Here is an 18,000-nt window from a genome sequence, read left to right as displayed (position 1 = left end):
TTCACCTAATCTGCCGGAGGTGAGATCGACTGAGAAGTCCAAGTTGTGATTATTTGTCTGCGTCACGAAGTCTTCCTTCAATCACAGAAGTTTGGCCTTCAGTTGTTTATTTTGAGTACTTTTGGTTTTTGCCGTATCGCACTAAGCCCTCCGTTAAAAAAATTGAAGTAGTAGATTGTGATTTTATTGCGGTTCCGCTGATTTTAGCTGGATTTTTTTAGTACTGTTTCTAAATTATTGTAGGATTTATTGCACTTTTGGGTGGATTTGTCCTATTTTACCCTGTTTATGAAAAATTCACACAATGATTAAATCGAAAATGGGGCTAAAGGTGGCTATGGCAAGTCAATAGGATAGAATCCACCTAAAGGATGAATTTCACAGAAGTTTATCCCGTTTTTCTAGAATTCATTGGAAAAAAAATGGAAAATCGGGTTGAAGATTGGATATGGCAACTTGGGATCTATTCCATTTGGAGAATAACTTTTCAGATTTTACCCTGTTTTTTGTCAAATTCACTGAAAAAAATGGAAAATCGGAGTAAAAATAGCATATGGGAACTTCGGGCATTATTCACTTGTAGCATGAATGCTCAGAATTTACCCCGTTTTTCTCGAATTCACTTATCAAATGGAAAATCGGGGTAAAGATGGCATATGGGAACTTAGCGTATTGCCATCACTTGCGGGATGAGTTCGCAGAATTTACCTCGTTTTTCTAGAATTCATTGAAAAAAAAATGGAAAATCGGAGTAAAAATAGCATGTGGGAACTTAGGGTACTATTCACTTGTAGTATGAATGCTCAGAATTTACCCCGTTTTTCTCGAATTCACTGATCAAATGGAAAATCGGGGTAAAGATGGCATATGGGAACTTAGCATATTGCTATCACTTGCGGGATGAACTCGCAGAATTTATCCCGTTTATCTAGAATTCAATGAGAAAAAAGCATTGAAAATCGGGTTGAAGATTGGATATGACAACCTAGGATCTATTCCATTTGTAGGATGAATTCTCAGATTTTACCCCGTTATTCTATAGAATTTTCAGAAAAAAAGGGAAAATCGGGGTAAAGATAGCATGTGGGAACTTCGGGTATTATCCACAATTTACTACATATACAATAAATCCATTCTATCCTTTTACTCACTTGCAGCTATTTGGCTCTAAATGTTCAATACTATTTGACAGATTACAGAAAGTAACTCTGTCCTTCCAATTTGCCCTTATATACTTTTGAATAAAATAAAGCAGTTGACACCAGATCGAGGAGTCAAGGCTATTTTATTCACCCATTCACTCACAATGGTTGGTAAGATTTCTTTTTTATAGGGGTTGCTGTAAACGTAAAGATTTTAAGTAAATTCTTTGCAATTTAAATGTTTGTGTCATTTTTTAAAATTTTACTGCTCTGGAAATGCACTGGATATGAAACTCTGGAACTAAACAACTCCAAAGGAGGTTTTGTGGACAAATTCATGGGTCTGATGTGAACATGCTTAAGAGGTCACATTCTCTATTGATGTTCTCTGGCCATGTCTAGGCACTATTCACAATTTGGAGCTGCAGAATTTTGGATATAACTTGAATTAGTCATGCTTCAAAACCCAATTGAAACTGTTAGAGTGAACGCATGACCTGTTAGGTATTTAATTATTAGTATTACACTGTGCCAAATAGCTTTCCTTTACTGATTTTATTTAAAATTACAAAAAGTCTTTCTCCTCAAGTTGCCTTCATTTCCAGTCTCTCCACATTCCATAATGATGCTGTTTTGTAATGCTCAATAAAACCCATCCATCACTATCAACTTGCTTTAAGATACTTGCCACATCAGTTCTGTGGTCTCCTTGGTCCAAAATTCCAAGGCTCTATCCCACTTGTAATGAAAAATCTTTGTCTCAACCTACCCATCCTTACCTGCCTCCAGTAATCAAAATTAACCTTTTTTTCTGTTGTCATCACTGCATGGTAACACCCTCTTGGAACATTTATCCCTTTCTTCTTCCTTAGTTTGAAAAGATATTGCTCAGTGATGGCATTAAGGCCTTGGAATACCTTCCTTCCTTTCTTCTTTCAAATAGAGAATCTGTAGGGTTGGAATCTGTGAAGAAAATCAGTCTCCATTAGAAAAGAAACTTTAATGACACTCACCTGATGAAAGACTGTCTTTACCAAATTGGTATTAAAATGCACATTTGGCCTACTTTCATTGGGTTGGTTGGACTTCTTTGCTAATGAAGTACAACTTACCTTGAGTATCAGTATGTTAATGATAATATGCTATGAATTAACTCAAGGGACAATGACAACAACCTCATCCTTCTGTTAACCCAACAAACAAATTTAGCAATCAAAAAAGGAACATCAATCACTAGATGTATTTATAATAATTTCCCTTAAAATTTATTGCAGAAATAAGGCACTAAAAAACATCCAAAACTGGTCATCAAAGGACACATAAAACAAAAGCAATTGTAATTATAATTGTAATAATATTAATAATAATAATATTCCCCTAAACTACTTGGCATGTTGCAAGAACATCTCTGCATAGTATAAAATAATAATGATAATAATGATATTCCCCTAAACTACTTAGCATGTTACAAGAACATCTATGCATAGTTTTAATTAATAATAATAATAATAATAATAATAATAAAGTAAGAGAAAACCTAAACAGAAGAAAACTATAAATCACTCACAAATTCTGCATACCTCATAAGAAGCATCTTTGGGAGGCTCGAGGAGCTCAAACAGGACAAAATCTTCATCATCTGTTGTAGCAAAAAACTCATCTTACAAAAACAAAGAGACAAAGAGTGAAAATGATCAACATAATTATTAACTACCTTGAATATTGTTTTCATTTGACAGCTGTGTCTTTGTCCAGTAGTTGAATGTCTAATGGTGAAAGAGGAAAGAGGAGAACAAATAAATCATCATTAATATCATCATAATCCTCCTCAAAATCTCCTGATTCATACTCACCAGGAAAAGTAACACCAAAACCAGCAGAAACCTCTTCCATGGTTTTTCCAGTACTAAATGGACTAACTCCTGTTTTGGATTTCTTGATTCCATCTTCACCTATTCTTGCACTGCTGTCTTCACCAGCACAATGCACAAAACAGTATCTGCCAGTTTTTCATCAACATATTTCTGGCATCCATTGAAGCTATAATCTGCTAAACAAAATATAGTATTTGTAAATAAGTACTAGCTATCTATGATTACTACCTTTAACATACACTCATTGATTAACCCTTTATACCCTAACATCAGTAGGCATATTCTCCGTACCATTCTCTATACATTTCCTGAACTGTTGACAAGGAGAATTTGTTTAAAAATCAAGAGCTTTATAAGTTGTTGGTCATTTCCTTGATTCATGTGGGATGTGGGGTGATATCAGGGGTGATTTTTTAATGACTGAGAAATTAGAGGCTGGCCACTCTTAGGGTTAAAGGGTTAAGATTTTTTCTTTCATTAATGTATTGCAAACTGTACATAACTAGTAAAGCAGATCCTATTTAATGGTTCAGAGATGACCTTTCTACAAGTAACTGGAGTTGAGACAATGGAAGATATTATTGCATGCTCAGTGTATTGTAGCATAGTATTTAAAAGTTTCCTGTTTCTGAATTCCAGCAGTGGATAAATCTTGTATTCCAGCACTGTTATTTTCCAGCCCCTCTCAGCTGTTCTCAGTTTCTCAGCAGGAGTTAACTGTTGTATTCCAGTACTGTTAATTTCCAGCCCTACACAGCTGTTCTGAGATTACCAGCAAGGAATAAATATTCTTTTACAGTACTTACTTGTTTTTTCCAGCCCCTGCAAGCTGTTCTGTCATTTTTGTTTTCCAATTGGAGGTAACTGTTATTTCTAAGCACAATTATTTTCTGGCCTCTCTAGACTGATTGGAGTTTTCCTGCTCGAGTTGACTGTTATTTTCTGTAAAACAGAATAATATACATAAGGACCCAGGGATGAAGTGAAGAAACCTTCCTTGGAAACCTTGGAAACAAGACAATGTTTTTAATTGCTCAGATCAAAACCAAAAAATTTTATTGTTTGTTAAAAACAATGTTATATAATGTTAAATGTTACATAATGTTAAAAATATCAAGGCCAACAGTAATTCTGAACACAAAATTTAATAAATTTGACACCTGTGGAGTATGTAGCATTGCTTATGAATGAGACAAGAATGTGCTTTTAAATTTCCATCATACCTGAATAATGTCTGTGTAAAATTTGAGCTCAAATGTAGTATTTTTAACTTATAAACCTACTCCTAGTAAGTGGCCCTGGCAACCTATCTTTACATGTAACTGCCAATAAAATAACCCTCCATCTTCATAAAGATCTAAGTAAGTTTTTAAGGCCTTCCTTTCATTTTTTTAAAGCATGGCCTCACAAACTTTTTCTTTTGGCTCCACCAATAAAAAACATTTAGGGAAAGTCAAATAATCAACAAGCACAACTAGTACTTAAATACTAAGTTAGCAATTGACTGAGACACCATTAGCACCACAATAAAAAATGCAAGAACCCTCAACTGGCTGAAACTTGCATCATTCAGTTGCATACTATTCTTCCCACATTTCCTAATAAATTAACCTATATTTAGTGGATACCTCTATAACACAGACACTAGGGAAGGTTCTTAGAAAGGTTACCTTTGATACTTTTATAACTATAAAAGTAATAGCTTTCGCTGCAGTTTAAAGTGATTTAATTTTTGAGATACAGTTAACTAATTCTTCACTTATCACACAACAGCTGTGCAAAGCATATCAATTGTAAATAACAAATGTAGAGAGTTACAAATTACTTTCAGTACTTTATAGTGCAAGTAATGTGTTCCTTATCATCATTTTTCAGTGTTTTCTTTCCATTTACAGACTCAAGTGGTTGTAATGAAAAAACAAATTCAAACAATTTTACCTCACTTCCTAAAGCAAGAAGTCACAAGAATAAACAAGTGTAGACACTTAGACATACTTAGGCTAGAACCCTAATTCAAAAATAAAAAAACTACCCCCCGCAAAAAAAAAAAAATGTACCACTGTCTTTGGTACCATCCTGTTCCTCCCCTATTTCATTTTTTTTTTTTCAAACACATACCATGCTTCTTCTTGATGGGAAGAGGTTCCATAAAAAACCCAAATAACCAGAAAGATTACCGGCAAGATAGATAACCAAATGGATAACCAAATGAGTAGTGGTATCAAACTAAAGCTTGTAGCAATTCACCGGCCTGACTATTACACCCTATTCTTTTTCCCCAGGTCTATGTGAACTAGATTTTGAGCACAGAATGTAATACCTCACCAAACGTCTGATAGGATGACTCACTTAAAAGTGTGCATGATTATCATCTCTTGCTGAGATAGCACACTACACTTCAATGTTTTTATTACTACACATATGGGGGCTTTGTTAAGATTGTGGAAAGGAGGGAAAACATTTGAGCAGCTGGGAGGGAGAAAAATGACAGTGTGGCTGCCATTTATTCCCACTTGGATAGCAAAATCTGGGGAACCTTTCCCTGGAAATTTAAAAGTTTGGATGTCCATTTTAGGCCACTATTTCTGAAGTTGGCTAAAAATAATATCTGCTACAAGGGAGAGTGTTGACACTGATTTAATGAATAGAGTAGCTTTTACATAACGAACTATATAAACATTATATACATAGTAAAGTTTTCTTGTAGATGATGTCTGTGTGGTCTCGTTTGATTTTTACCTTTGCCTTGCTCAAAAATATGAAATTGTGCCCTGGACAACATTAAATTTGGGGCACAGTGCTGTGATTTCTGACACAGTATATTTAAAGCAATTACTGATGGCAAAGGAATTAATTGGTACTTCAGTGATGAATGTAGAGCACAGCAATCAATGTAAACCATCATACCAAAAAACATGGTGACTGGTACATTCACCTAGAACTCTTTGCACAAGAAAAATCCTGGAACCACTCAAAAAGTCAAGCAGAAAAAATTGGAAAAATTTAAAATTTGCATATATAATGTTGTTGTTTTGCGAAATATTGCTTTCTACATGTGTCTTACCCTAAGAATAAAGGTAAAATTTACAGGCACCATCTTTGTCTGTAAGTGGATTGAATCTATTGGGCAAACACCAGAAAAAATAATAATGTTGATACAAATAGGCTGAGGGTTTAGTATAGGTATGCTGTGGTTTAGTTTTATCCTTAGTTTATTCTTTTACTTTTAAAAGAGGCCAAATTGATAGTGACATATCGTCTCACCATAACTTAGGCTAGGAGCTAAATTTTATCTTTCTCTACACAAAATGCGTTTTTCATTCAAATCATTAACAAAACCAAAGGAAACTGATTTTTACACCAAGGACAAGCACAACAGATACCTTTCATCTGCACTTTTGTTTACTTTGCTTTGCTGCTGGTTCTCATCCATGCCTGTATGAATGATATTAAGTAAGGGTGAAAGGATTGGTATTTTCTTCACAAAGATAGTTGCAGAGAGTGTCTCCATTGATATACAGATTACCAGACACTCACAATGAATGCCAACAAGACCAAGTTCTTGCTAACAAGTGTAGGAGCAATAATCGCTAATAATGGGCAATAGTCTGTATTGAATTAAGTATTCATTTGTGCATGAGTTAGTATTTATTTCATTTTAATGTTTGTAACACACAATTGAAAAAGTATGTAAAATGTGGTAACAAAATACATATCATTGTGGTATTCCTCATAATTTAGTTCAAGGGGCTTTATTCTAAATGGATCAAAAGAAAGAAAGTGGCATATGTCAGCCACTGATTTAAATAGAAAAGCACATATTATTAAGTGATGAGTAATTTTGCTGCAAATTTGTGCCCTTCTGGGTGAGCAAAGAGAATGATGACCCAACTGTTACTTGCTGCAGAGCGTTAGGAGCCAGCACCCTATCCTTTAGAAGAGACCAGATCTTCATCATATGTGTAAGCAGTTTGTAAGTTAACTTTCCAGGATATGTGAAGTTTAACATCGACCATACATCCTAGCTGAATTTTTGCGTAGCCCCATACATTTACAATGAATACATGTCTTCCACTGTACCCATAAATTAGCCACCAGTGTAGACACTTTGAGACTGCTACATGCAACATAGTACAAATTATTGAGGCTGGAAGAAAATCACAAGTTTTTGATCATTGAAACGCCGAGAGCTGTCCTGGTTTTTAATCGACGTGTAATATCTGGTGTTGTATGTCCCAAATAAAATAAAAAAGTTAGTCCTCGACACAGAAGGATTCAATGAATCCAGGTATCATGCAGCTATACATGAAATCTACTGGAATTTAGCACAAAACTTGAACGCGATCTTTGAAGAATGGTTGTAATATTTAAAATTTAAAAAAATACTAGCATGAAGTGCAACGAAAACCTTACCTTATTGTACTAGCTCCAACAGAAAAGTAAGGAAAGCCATGAGGCAATGTCAAATTCTCGTCTTCCTAAGCTTTCCACGTACGGAAGAAAATTTCCCAAATACCTCGCACTTAAAAACGCAACCAGAATCTTACTCTTTCACCAATCTGAAGCGTCCCAAAAGGTGTCAAGGATAGCCCATGAAACTTCAAACTTCGAGCGCGGAAATCTTAACGATCTTTTTACACTTTTGCTTTGCATCCCTCCCCTAGTTGGGAAGTGACACGCAGAAGACAGGATCACAACGCACTTTGATTGGAAGAAGTAAAACTGCATTCTATTGGTTATAATGTGTGAGGACATAACCACAACAGAAGACACGACTGCAACGCTATCCATCCACCAAAACCACCTCGGTCGAGAGGGACTGAGATGGAATATTTAATGACTTGCAAAACATAACCGAAGATTCTCTGAAATCAGCAAAATGAGTGCGCATGCTTGGAAATTTACGCCCGAAAAGGAATGGGAATAGCAATATTTCCATATATAATTTATTTAATCCTTTTAATTTATATATTCGTAAATTTCCCAGCATGCACTTTCATTTTGCTGACATTTTTCAACATGATCTCTACACAGGAGATCGTGCTGCTGCCGTGATATATATTGCTTTCCCAATATACTTGTCAGGAGTACCACAATTCGGGACTACATAGCATTTTATCTTAAAGAGCAGGTATTGGTCTATCAGAATCAGCTGTCGGATGGTTGAACCAACTCCTTAAATAAGGCTTTTTCAGAAAATAGCTCCTTGACTACAAACGGCAAACGCAACGCTCTCGATCAATTATCACCAAAGTGTAATCGCTCGTTCGCGCTGAGCTTTCTGGAGTTTAGTTACACGCACGTAACGATTCAACACGAGGTAAGTTCTGTTTACTTTTACAGGGTAGACCGTAGTAATATTCTACCATCACTCAGGGCGTGAAATTGCGCCTAATACAGGCGCCAATGCGACTAAATTTTTCACCTTGGCGACCAAATCCTGAAAGTTAGTCGCATCTCGATCGATAACTATAGCGCCATCTTAGGTGGGCAGCCAAAACTATCATGTTACTGTGAGGATACGACTTACATCGCCAACTATGATGGAGAAAGCAGAAATCAGGAAGAGAGGACAAACATGTTGTGTGACTGGAGTGCCAAATGATGTTTACCTTTCTAAGAGAATAATGCACATACATCTACCTGTTTTAATTGTTGAACCTTATGAACATATTCTACTGGTCAAATCAGTTGAAGATGGGTGATGAATTCAGGGGCCTGTTCCCACTCTGAAATTGATTGTTCCACATTCTTTTGAGCTGACATTTCATAAGCGAAGAACTGTGAGCTTCTTGTTGTTTATTTCATGTGCTTGAACTGTTCTTATACTCCTTGTCTTTCCATGTAACTACATTTGCACTTTTCTTATCGCATGAACGTATTTTAGTGACAGAAATACATCATTTGTAATAAAGATCAAGCCCCCTTCCTAAATTGACTGATATCCTGTTACCTGAACAGTGCAAAACTTCTGGTTGATGCAGGGATAAACACAAGCTCAAAGAGGCCATGTATTCTTCTAACCAAGGTTTCCAAAAATCCACCTCATGAGCCATCAATTTCCCCCTACCAGGGCGTGAAATTAACTTTTTTTTCTGATAGCCTTTATCTTTAATGTGCTACAAAGTGGACACTAGGATGGATGATAAACAACGTTCAGGCTCATCTAAATCCAAGATGGCGTTTAATTATCGATCGAGATGCATGTGCTACGTTTTGGAAACAAACTTAACAAGGAAGTTTGCCGCGGATTTATCTTTGCAAATCTTTTTAATTCACTATATCTCTTGGTAAGGTTATGATGAAACGTTCTAGTCGCCAATTTGGCGACTAACTTTCAGGATTTGGTCGCCAAAGTGAAAAATTTAGTCGCTTTGGCGCCTGTATTAGGCGCAATTTCACGCCCTGGTAGCCTACCCTCAAGAAACTAAAAGCAGGAACAATAACAATGTTAAATCATGATAACAACATTGCAACAAGATAAATTGTGAGGTACAAATATTAATGGATTAGATAGTAGTGGATCAACAAATAATGCCCTAATTGGTGATTTTCTTTATTTTTGTCTGCTTGATGTTGTATTTACAGTACAGCTCAGAGGTAGATGGTCAATGCACACGCAAAAGGCATGTTTTTCGCCTTCTGCACAAAAGGTAGAAAGCATGCGTTAAAGCAAGTGTCTTGCATGCGTTTTTGCTTTAGTTGGTGAATACAGTCACCTTGCCAATTGCTATTGCTATGCTATTGTAAAGAGGGAAATCTGTCTTGGTCACTTATAGGAGTTAAAGGGTTAAAAGAGAAGACCAGACTTCTTGTCTTCAGTCTCCTGACTGATCTTGACATATGGAATATGTTTAGCTCTCTTGTTGTACGCCACCATCTCAAATTTTATATTTGTTGAATTTCCAAAACTTATTTCAGTCTGTGAAAATTTTACAGTTTTTGATTTGTGTAGTGAACCAGTAGAGTTGAATACCTTAAGACAGGTTGATTTTTCCAAAAAAAGACCAAATTATTTCAAGTGAACCTTAATAGTCCATTTTACAGTTGTGTACTTAGTTGCCAAGCCTTTGATTTGGAGTGAGGCTGAAGGTGACCTCGTTGTGATATAGACCAGTATCTAGTTAGCATGATAACAAAGTAATTTGCATTTGCAAGAGAAGACCAGACCAGAAGACCAGACTTCTTGTCTTCAGTCTCCTGACTGATCTTGACGTACAGAATCTGTTTAGCTCTCTTGTTGTAGGCCACCATCCCAAATTTTATATTTGGAGAATTTCCAAAACTTATTTCAACTTGTGAAAATTTCACAGTTTTTGACTTGCATAGCGAACCAATAAAGTTGAAAATCTTAAGACAATTTGATTTTTCCAGAAAAGACCAAATTATTTCAAGTAAACCTTCAAGTTGTAACAATTAATTAAAGAACAGATATGTATTTAAAGTGATTCTAAAGATCAATCTAGCTTAACCATGATTATCCAGGCCTCAATTATCCAGATTTAACAAATGAATAAAATTTACAGTAAGATTCAATTCCAAAATGTTGGATCATTCTTAGTAGTATATGTACCTGTATAAGCTGCTTCTTGGCTCACATGCAAATCTGAGTTAGTTGAAAAGCTTCTTTGTATCATTCTACATTTCTTGAATCATTTGATCTCTAAAATGTTTTCTCTGCTCTTTAACCTTTTAACCCCTAAGAGTGATTAGCATCTAATTTCTCCAAACAATATCACCACTGAATCACACAACCAACAGTCCTCCTTTATTATTAACCATTTAACCCCTAAAAGTGACTGGCTTGTAATAATTTCTCTTACAATATTACCCTTAAATGAAATGTCACGGTGATGAGAATTATAGAAATAGTCACCAATTTTAGGAGCTCCAGATTATCAAACAGATTCTACTTGTCATTACCACAGGAAATGTGGAGAAATCAGTGTTGAGAATATGGACACTATTGTCTGGGTGTAAAGGGTCAAACAAGTTCCCATTGTCAGCACCCTGGGTAATGTATAGAGAACAGTATGGAGAGTATGCATACTCATGCTAGATTTAAAGGGTTAATTCCTTACATCTCATTGGAACAATTTTTTTTACGGTTGCTTTCAGGGGTAAGAGTCATTTTGGGATTCAAGATCTCAGTGGAATCCTTACAATGCAATGGATATCTCTTGTGGGTGAATAGACAGAATTTAAGGTAATGCTGGTTCAGTTTTTCCTCTTTGGTATTTTCGTACTCAAAAAAATTATCATGTAAAAGTTTCCTTCCAGCGCGTGGCTTTCTTGATGCTACACTCTTGAGAGTTTATTGATTATTAACGAAATGGGCTTACTGTAATTTGCAACACGAAACGAAATGAAAATCTTTAATTTGCGAAATGGAAATATGCTAATGATTTGCAAAATAGAAATCTACCATATGCGATTTCTATTTTGCAAATCATGAGCATATTTCTATTTCGCAAATTACAGATTTCTAGAATGCGTGACACGACTTACTTGACCGGAAATGCACACGGAAAGTGTCGCAGCATGTTTCTAGATGAAATATATCATGTTTGCTTGGAAAATGTAACAGACCCAAGCTCTTTTATTAATTTTCTTGAGTTTCAGAATAATTTTTTTTCGCAAATTACATATTTCTAAAAATCTGTAATTTGCAAAATGAAAATATGCGAGTGATTTGCAAAATCTGCGTGGCGAACTTTGCGAGATCTCCACCACGTTCATGAATAACTCAATGCGTCGTTTAGGCCATAGAGCGCAAACGTAATTTGAATTGTTAGGTGACGCTGTAACTGTACTTTCTATAAGGTGTAATCAATGTGCGTTGATGATGAATAATTCGAATGCGTAACACGACACCTACCTGACCGGAAATGCACAAAAAAGTGTTGCAGCCGATCATGTTTGCTAGGAAAATGTAACTGATCTAAGCTCTTTTATTTATTTTCTTGAGTCTCAGAATAATTTTTTTCGTAAACTACAGATTTCTATTTGCAAATCATTAGCGTAGTTTCATTTTGCAAAAAATAAATCAAAAAAAATCACTCTTGACTCGTACACGAAACAAGCAATCCGAGATTACAAAACCAGTTCTAATTGTGTTCGAGTTTCGTCAGTTTTCAGCACATTCTTCGTCAATGGAAAGGTTTGGAATAATAAATTTTAACTCTTGCAGGGATTAGGAAGGTTTAACAGGCAAATGAGCCTATGACCCCTATCATTGGAAAGTTATGGGCCACTTATAAAACGTTTGGGCCATTAGGGTAAATAAATGGGCCAGTAAAAATTTTAACAAAGGTTTATTGCTTGTGTATTACAGTCTATACCTATATCTGTTTCGTCCGTTTCACGGTCGTTTTCGCTCACAGTATCACGATTCTGCTCCGCTGTTGTGTTGAAAAATGTAAACAACGTTCTCTGCAAGCTGTCCAATCTCAAGATTTTTTTCGAAGGCATGAGGCTAATCGATGCAAATACATTCAAAGCGACGAAAACGCTCAAACTCTGCTCGAAAACGAAAGCACATGGAACTCCGAGCAATAGCCTCGTTTGCATGCAAAGTCCGAGTTCAGAATCTGGGAACAAGAATAAAGCGAGTGTGATCAAACGATCGAAGGCACCGTAGTTTTTCGCTTGTTTATGTCTCACCAAAGTGAAACTTTTACAAATTACAATCCTTTTCACAAAATAGTTTGTATTTCACTAGCTTTGTGCGGTCAGGGCGTATCACAGGCCCGGTAAGTATTTTTATAATGGGACATTTCGTAGCTTTATGCGCCATACGCGCATGGCGCACGGCCTTCCTAATCCCTGCTCTTGTTTGTTACACGCGATCGAGCGATCGAGCGATCCTTCGAAGTTCTTCCGTGTTCCTTCTGTCTACTAAATCTCCTTTCAAACTCGACATTAAGATAAAGATTAGTTCAATGCAAGAAGATTTCATTTTCAATGCGATCTACAAATTATGGTAAAATACTTCTCTAGTGAATTGAAGTGCTCATGTAGTGATATAAACAAGTGGTAATAAACTTCAGAGCACACGGTTATATTTTGCTCTGCAGTTTTTTTAATTCACAGTTTTTCAATACATCAAAAATAAGACGTTAAGTATTTGGGAAATTTCTATCGGTCTGAATTTTACTTCTTTCACCAGAAATGATGAAAAATCCGGTTTTTGACGTTGAAAATGAGGGGTCGACTACACGAGTAAATACGGTATTTAGCTCGTTTTATTCCGTTAAGGGAAGTGGAAAAAATGGTGTGAAATTTGCTTTTTTTTACATGTAGCTTCAATGTTCAGCGCTAAAGATCTTCTGTGATGTCTGGGCTGTCAAAGGTAACATTGATGTGATAATTGAATCATCATGTAGGTCTGTGTCGTTTAATTTTTACCATAATGTAAAAACCTGCCAAAGCAGTACATGCAACTTTCACTGTCTGTTGAAAGTTCTATCATAAAATCATTAGACTTTCAAAACTGGAAAGTAAATACATGTGCTATACAGACTGGTCAACATATGTTTTACAACCAGCCAATAAAACAGTCACTTACCAGTACATGCAGAGTTTCAAAAAGAAAAGAAGTTAATAGTTTTATAGGAGAATATATTTGTTATATGCATTCCATGTACAGTTACATCTCACTGTACATGTCAGTCAGAGGGTTGATGAAACTTTGAAATGATGCATCTCATGCATGTATCTGACTTTGTGCTTTTATGGGCAGAGCCCACCTGCAAATCTAGAAAGAAATTGATTTATAACATATTGCTGCTACAAGTCCTTGCTAAGGAGCTACTATGTTAAAATTCCATGTATAGACACAGCCTTACACCATAACTTGACGTGTGCAATTTTTATACATGTATTAGCAATTCCATACCCGTTGTAGGAAATTGTTAATTATTTTTAAGACTTCATGTTTTGCTTTGGTAGGATTTTGACATTCCTAGTGTAGCCTCTACATTACAAGAAGGCCAAGAAAACAGGACACTGAAAGTCACATTGCTAAGCAGAGGGTGGAGATCATCAACTGATGGAGACTTATCAACCATCAACAGGGAGCTTGCCATACAGCTAGCTAAACACTCTAATGTGAAAGTTAGTGTCTTTCTTCCGCAATGCAGTGGAGAAGAATGGAACAATGCAGCACGTCATCGTGTGAAGCTTGTTGAAGCCGAAAAAGTGATTGGTTGGAATCCAGTTGACTTGCTTTTTAATGTCCCAGATGGACATGTCATGGATTGTGTAGTAGGACATGGATTAAGTCTTGGCAAACATGTGCAGTTAATTAAAAAACGTCACCACTGCAAATGGATCCAAGTTGTTCACACTGCTCCAGAAGAACTTGGACTGTACAAAAGCATTTCACAATGTGAAAAACTGCAAAAATCAGAGTTAGAATTGTGTAAGATGGCTGATCAAATTGTAACAATTGGACCCAAGCTGACAGATGCTTACAAGCGCTACCTTCCTAAAAAAGAGCAAAATGTCTTTGATCTCACTCCGAGCATTTTCTCTGAATTTTTGAATGTTGAGCAAGCCACTAAAGAGAGAAGCACTTTCAGTGTTCTATTCATTGGAAGTGGTGACAGCTGTGAAGATTTCATATTGAAAGGTTTTGATGTTGCAGCTCAAGCAGTTGCTGAGTTGAAAGATAAGTCCTACAAACTCAAGTTTGTTGTTGCACCAGGAGAGAAAGAAGGTGAAATAGCAGATAAGTTACTTCGACATGGTATTGATCGTAATCAGCTAATTGTCCGCAGCTTTAGTGACAGCAGAGAATTATTAGCTAACTTATTCCGTGAGGTGGATCTTGCCATAATGCCATCCAAGACTGAAGGATTTGGAGTCAGTGCTCTTGAAGCTTTATCTGCTGGTTTACCTGTACTTGTCAGTGGTAATTCAGGACTTGGACAGGCTCTGAAGAAGGTGCCTTCAGGACCACAATGTGTGGTTGACTCTGAAGATCCAAAAGAGTGGGCCAAGAAAATCAAGGAGGTACGACACAAAGAGAGGGAGGTGCGACTTCTGGAGTCAAGTTTGTTGCGTGAAAAATATCAGGAGAAGTACAGCTGGGAGGGGCCCATTGGAAGTCTTGTGGAGAGGATGTACAGTCTCATACTTGGTAAGTGAGTCTCTGCATTAGTGTACGGGGAAAAACATTTTAATTGAGAAAGTGAATTTACATGTAATAATACCTAGAACTTTATCAGAGTCTAAAAATTGATTTTTTTATTTATTCACCAAGTGGTTACTGGGTTCTTTGTTTCCTTTCCTAGTTGGAAAACTTGGTCACAAAGAAGTTTCATGTGGAAGGACAGCCCCTCACTTAGCCTCCTGCCGTGAAACGTACGGTGATGGCAGCAGCCTTGATGATGACAAAGACAGAGATGACAGTGGAGGGACCATGGTGTTGGATGTACCACTCCTTGGGGCAAACGGTGGTTCCAAGAAGTACCTGGAGACGCCGCTTCATCTTGCTGCCCGGTACCCAAGAGTGGATGTGGCTAAACGTCTGTTGGACGACGGAGCGGATGCGAATGCATGTGACCGTTTCAATCGCACGCCCCTCCATTTGGCCATCGGACGTGATGCACAAGGTGTCTTCCAGGTAAATAACACATAGTATTCACCTTGATTAAGGAAAGCAAGTGTTATCCAACAAATTTCCATTCATCATCATCTAGCATTCCTGCGATGCGTTTTATTCCAAATGGATTAAATTTTGACTTATATTTTTTTTATCTGATATCTCTGACCGAATACATTTCTCCATGCATTCAGCTGTTGATACGGAATCGTGCCACAGACCTCGAAGCTCGAATGGACGACGGTACCACCCCGCTTATCCTTGCAGCAAGACACGACCTTCCAGACCTGGTGGGGCACCTCATCAAAGCCGGAGTCGAGGTTAACAGCGCTGACAATCAAGGTGAATTCCTAACCCCTTTTTCCGTTTCTGGAATAGGATAGATTTAAACATTCATATCGAGTTCTGACAGTTTTGAATGTTTCCAATAGGGAAAACAGCCTTGCATTGGGCTGCGTCAGTGAGCGGCCTTGATGTCACCAAAGAGCTGTTAAAAAATGGCGCTAAGAAAGACGTGCAAGATGAAAAGGTTAGTAGAATTCAGATCTATTTTTCATGTGAGCTTGGTTCGCAGTAAGCAAAGGAGTTTCATTTGACTGCATATCTAGTCAAATTCACCGGACATTTGCAATGCAAATTGATCGTAAAAGTTGACGGTCGATACATGCAATCACTTTACGTGGCTGTTGAAATCCTATGCGCAAGATACTGTGGGCTTTTCACTGGTGGCCCATCATGGCTTGTAGGGAAAGATTTACTCGCTGACCGTGCCTGTATGGAATAGGTTCGCTTCTTGTTCGCAGCATCCAAGGGATGGATTTTAGCGGGTGCGTAACGCGATCGCTCAAGTCGCACTTCAATTTTAGGGTAAATTTCAAAGGGATACATTCAAAGATGACCTTTTTTGTTTCGATTATTTGTTTTTTTTATGGTTATTGGTGTTAAAGTGATTTTTAATCTATTTCTAGGGTCAAACTCCGTTGTTCCTGGGTTGTCGTGAAGGCAGCGCGGAGACCGTGAGACATCTTTTAGTGAACTTTGCTAACAGGAAAGTTGCCGATTTTTTGGACATGACACCTGAGGATATCGCTAGACAAAGACATCATCAAGACATTGTCGAATTGCTAACGGATTGGTCACTTGGCTGTAACTCTCCCAATGCAGTTCCAGCACCTACTTCACTCCACGAGGGGCAAAAATCGCCCATGGTTAGCATAGCATCTCTCCTAGCAACATCGCCGTCAGCTGTCGAAATTCCGAATGGTAGCGCAGCAGCCATGGTACAACAATTTCACGCGGCGCGTCAAAAGGCCACAGTGAGTAGAACGTCTGGATCGAGACCCAGACCAAGCGCAACCGGAAATAAAAATGACAATAATGCAAAGAGGAAGCGGAAATAGGCGCGGCCTGACGAGGAAGTGCACCCATCCATGAGTGTCGTCCCGACGCCCTCACCTTATGGGTTCACGCGTATTCTAATGCCCTGCGCCGCTGGACGGCAACAACAACAGTGACAGTGGTTTTCGCCAAATTGTGTGCCATTCACGAACACGCTCTCGCCGTTATGGAGCATTCCTCACGGCACATCGCTTGCGGATTCAACTACGTTATCACCACTTCAAGCTCCAAGTGGTTGGATGCACAACCGCCTTCACCCGCAGCAGGAACCTCCACCGCATTCTCAACAGGCTGCAGTTCAGGCCATCGCTAACTCCAATGTGTATTCCCACGCCAGCGGCATTGGCGGATTAGGAAACGTTCTGCCATTTAGGAAAGACTACCAAAATGACGATTATTCGGTGCGCCTACAACAATTGCATCGTTTGCCACATCAGGCCGACGAAATGCTTCCTATACATACACAAGTGCGGTTAATGAATAATTACAACTCGTCGCCTTAGAAGTATTTATCATCTTTCCCGACCCCTCACCTGATTTGCCAGGAGGCTGTTCATCGTCGTCATCATCGTCCTTGTTCTAACCAATTGATTTATGTACTCTTCGTGTTGTTTATTATGATTGGGTTGTTTAATATCACCATGAGAATCGTCACAATACATACTACGCAGAGTTATTTTCTAGTGTATTCATGGTGTATTAATCGCTAAGGGTAAAGTGATGAAAAATGACAGTGAAATATGTATTTTTTGTATGTTTTATTGTATGAAATGACAGTGAAATTGTCGTGACAAATTTTGGTGGGGCGTTACGCACCGCTTTTCACGAAACATTGCGTGACATTCCTTTTAGAGTTAGAGAATATCAAATTCGCGAGTTATTTAACAGGGAATCAACCTTTGAAATGCAAACTCATTACAAAGAGACAGCTACCTTCTTATACATGAATAATTTTTCATGTCATACACGTAAAGGCGTA

The 18,000-nt window shown here is 37.6% G+C and overlaps 1 protein-coding gene across 3 annotated transcripts; it reads left to right on the top strand.

Annotated features, from left to right (window-relative positions):
• The first annotated feature begins 8,054 nt into the window (after positions 1 to 8,054).
• Positions 8,055 to 17,697, top strand: LOC131778526 (uncharacterized). 3 transcript variants are annotated; one of them, XM_066169220.1, is made up of 9 exons: positions 8,055 to 8,336; positions 9,605 to 9,669; positions 11,135 to 11,222; positions 13,319 to 13,367; positions 13,967 to 15,158; positions 15,313 to 15,644; positions 15,818 to 15,965; positions 16,055 to 16,152; positions 16,592 to 17,697. In XM_066169220.1, the coding sequence occupies exons 4-9, from the start codon at positions 13,350 to 13,352 to the stop codon at positions 17,021 to 17,023; spliced, it is 2,220 nt and encodes a 739-aa protein (XP_066025317.1). In that variant the 5' UTR covers positions 8,055 to 8,336; positions 9,605 to 9,669; positions 11,135 to 11,222; positions 13,319 to 13,349; the 3' UTR covers positions 17,024 to 17,697. The 3 variants fall into 3 exon arrangements, with proteins under 3 accessions (XP_066025317.1, XP_066025316.1, XP_066025318.1); XM_066169219.1 differs by lacking the exon at positions 9,605 to 9,669; XM_066169221.1 differs by lacking the exons at positions 8,055 to 8,336; positions 9,605 to 9,669; positions 11,135 to 11,222 and adding an exon at positions 12,425 to 12,768.
• Positions 17,698 to 18,000: the final 303 nt, after the last annotated feature.

The sequence above is a fragment of the Pocillopora verrucosa genome, chromosome 6 (assembly GCF_036669915.1).
Source record: "Pocillopora verrucosa isolate sample1 chromosome 6, ASM3666991v2, whole genome shotgun sequence".
Classification (NCBI taxonomy): Eukaryota; Metazoa; Cnidaria; class Anthozoa; order Scleractinia; family Pocilloporidae; genus Pocillopora; species Pocillopora verrucosa.
This window is presented reverse-complemented; position numbering and strand designations above follow the sequence as displayed.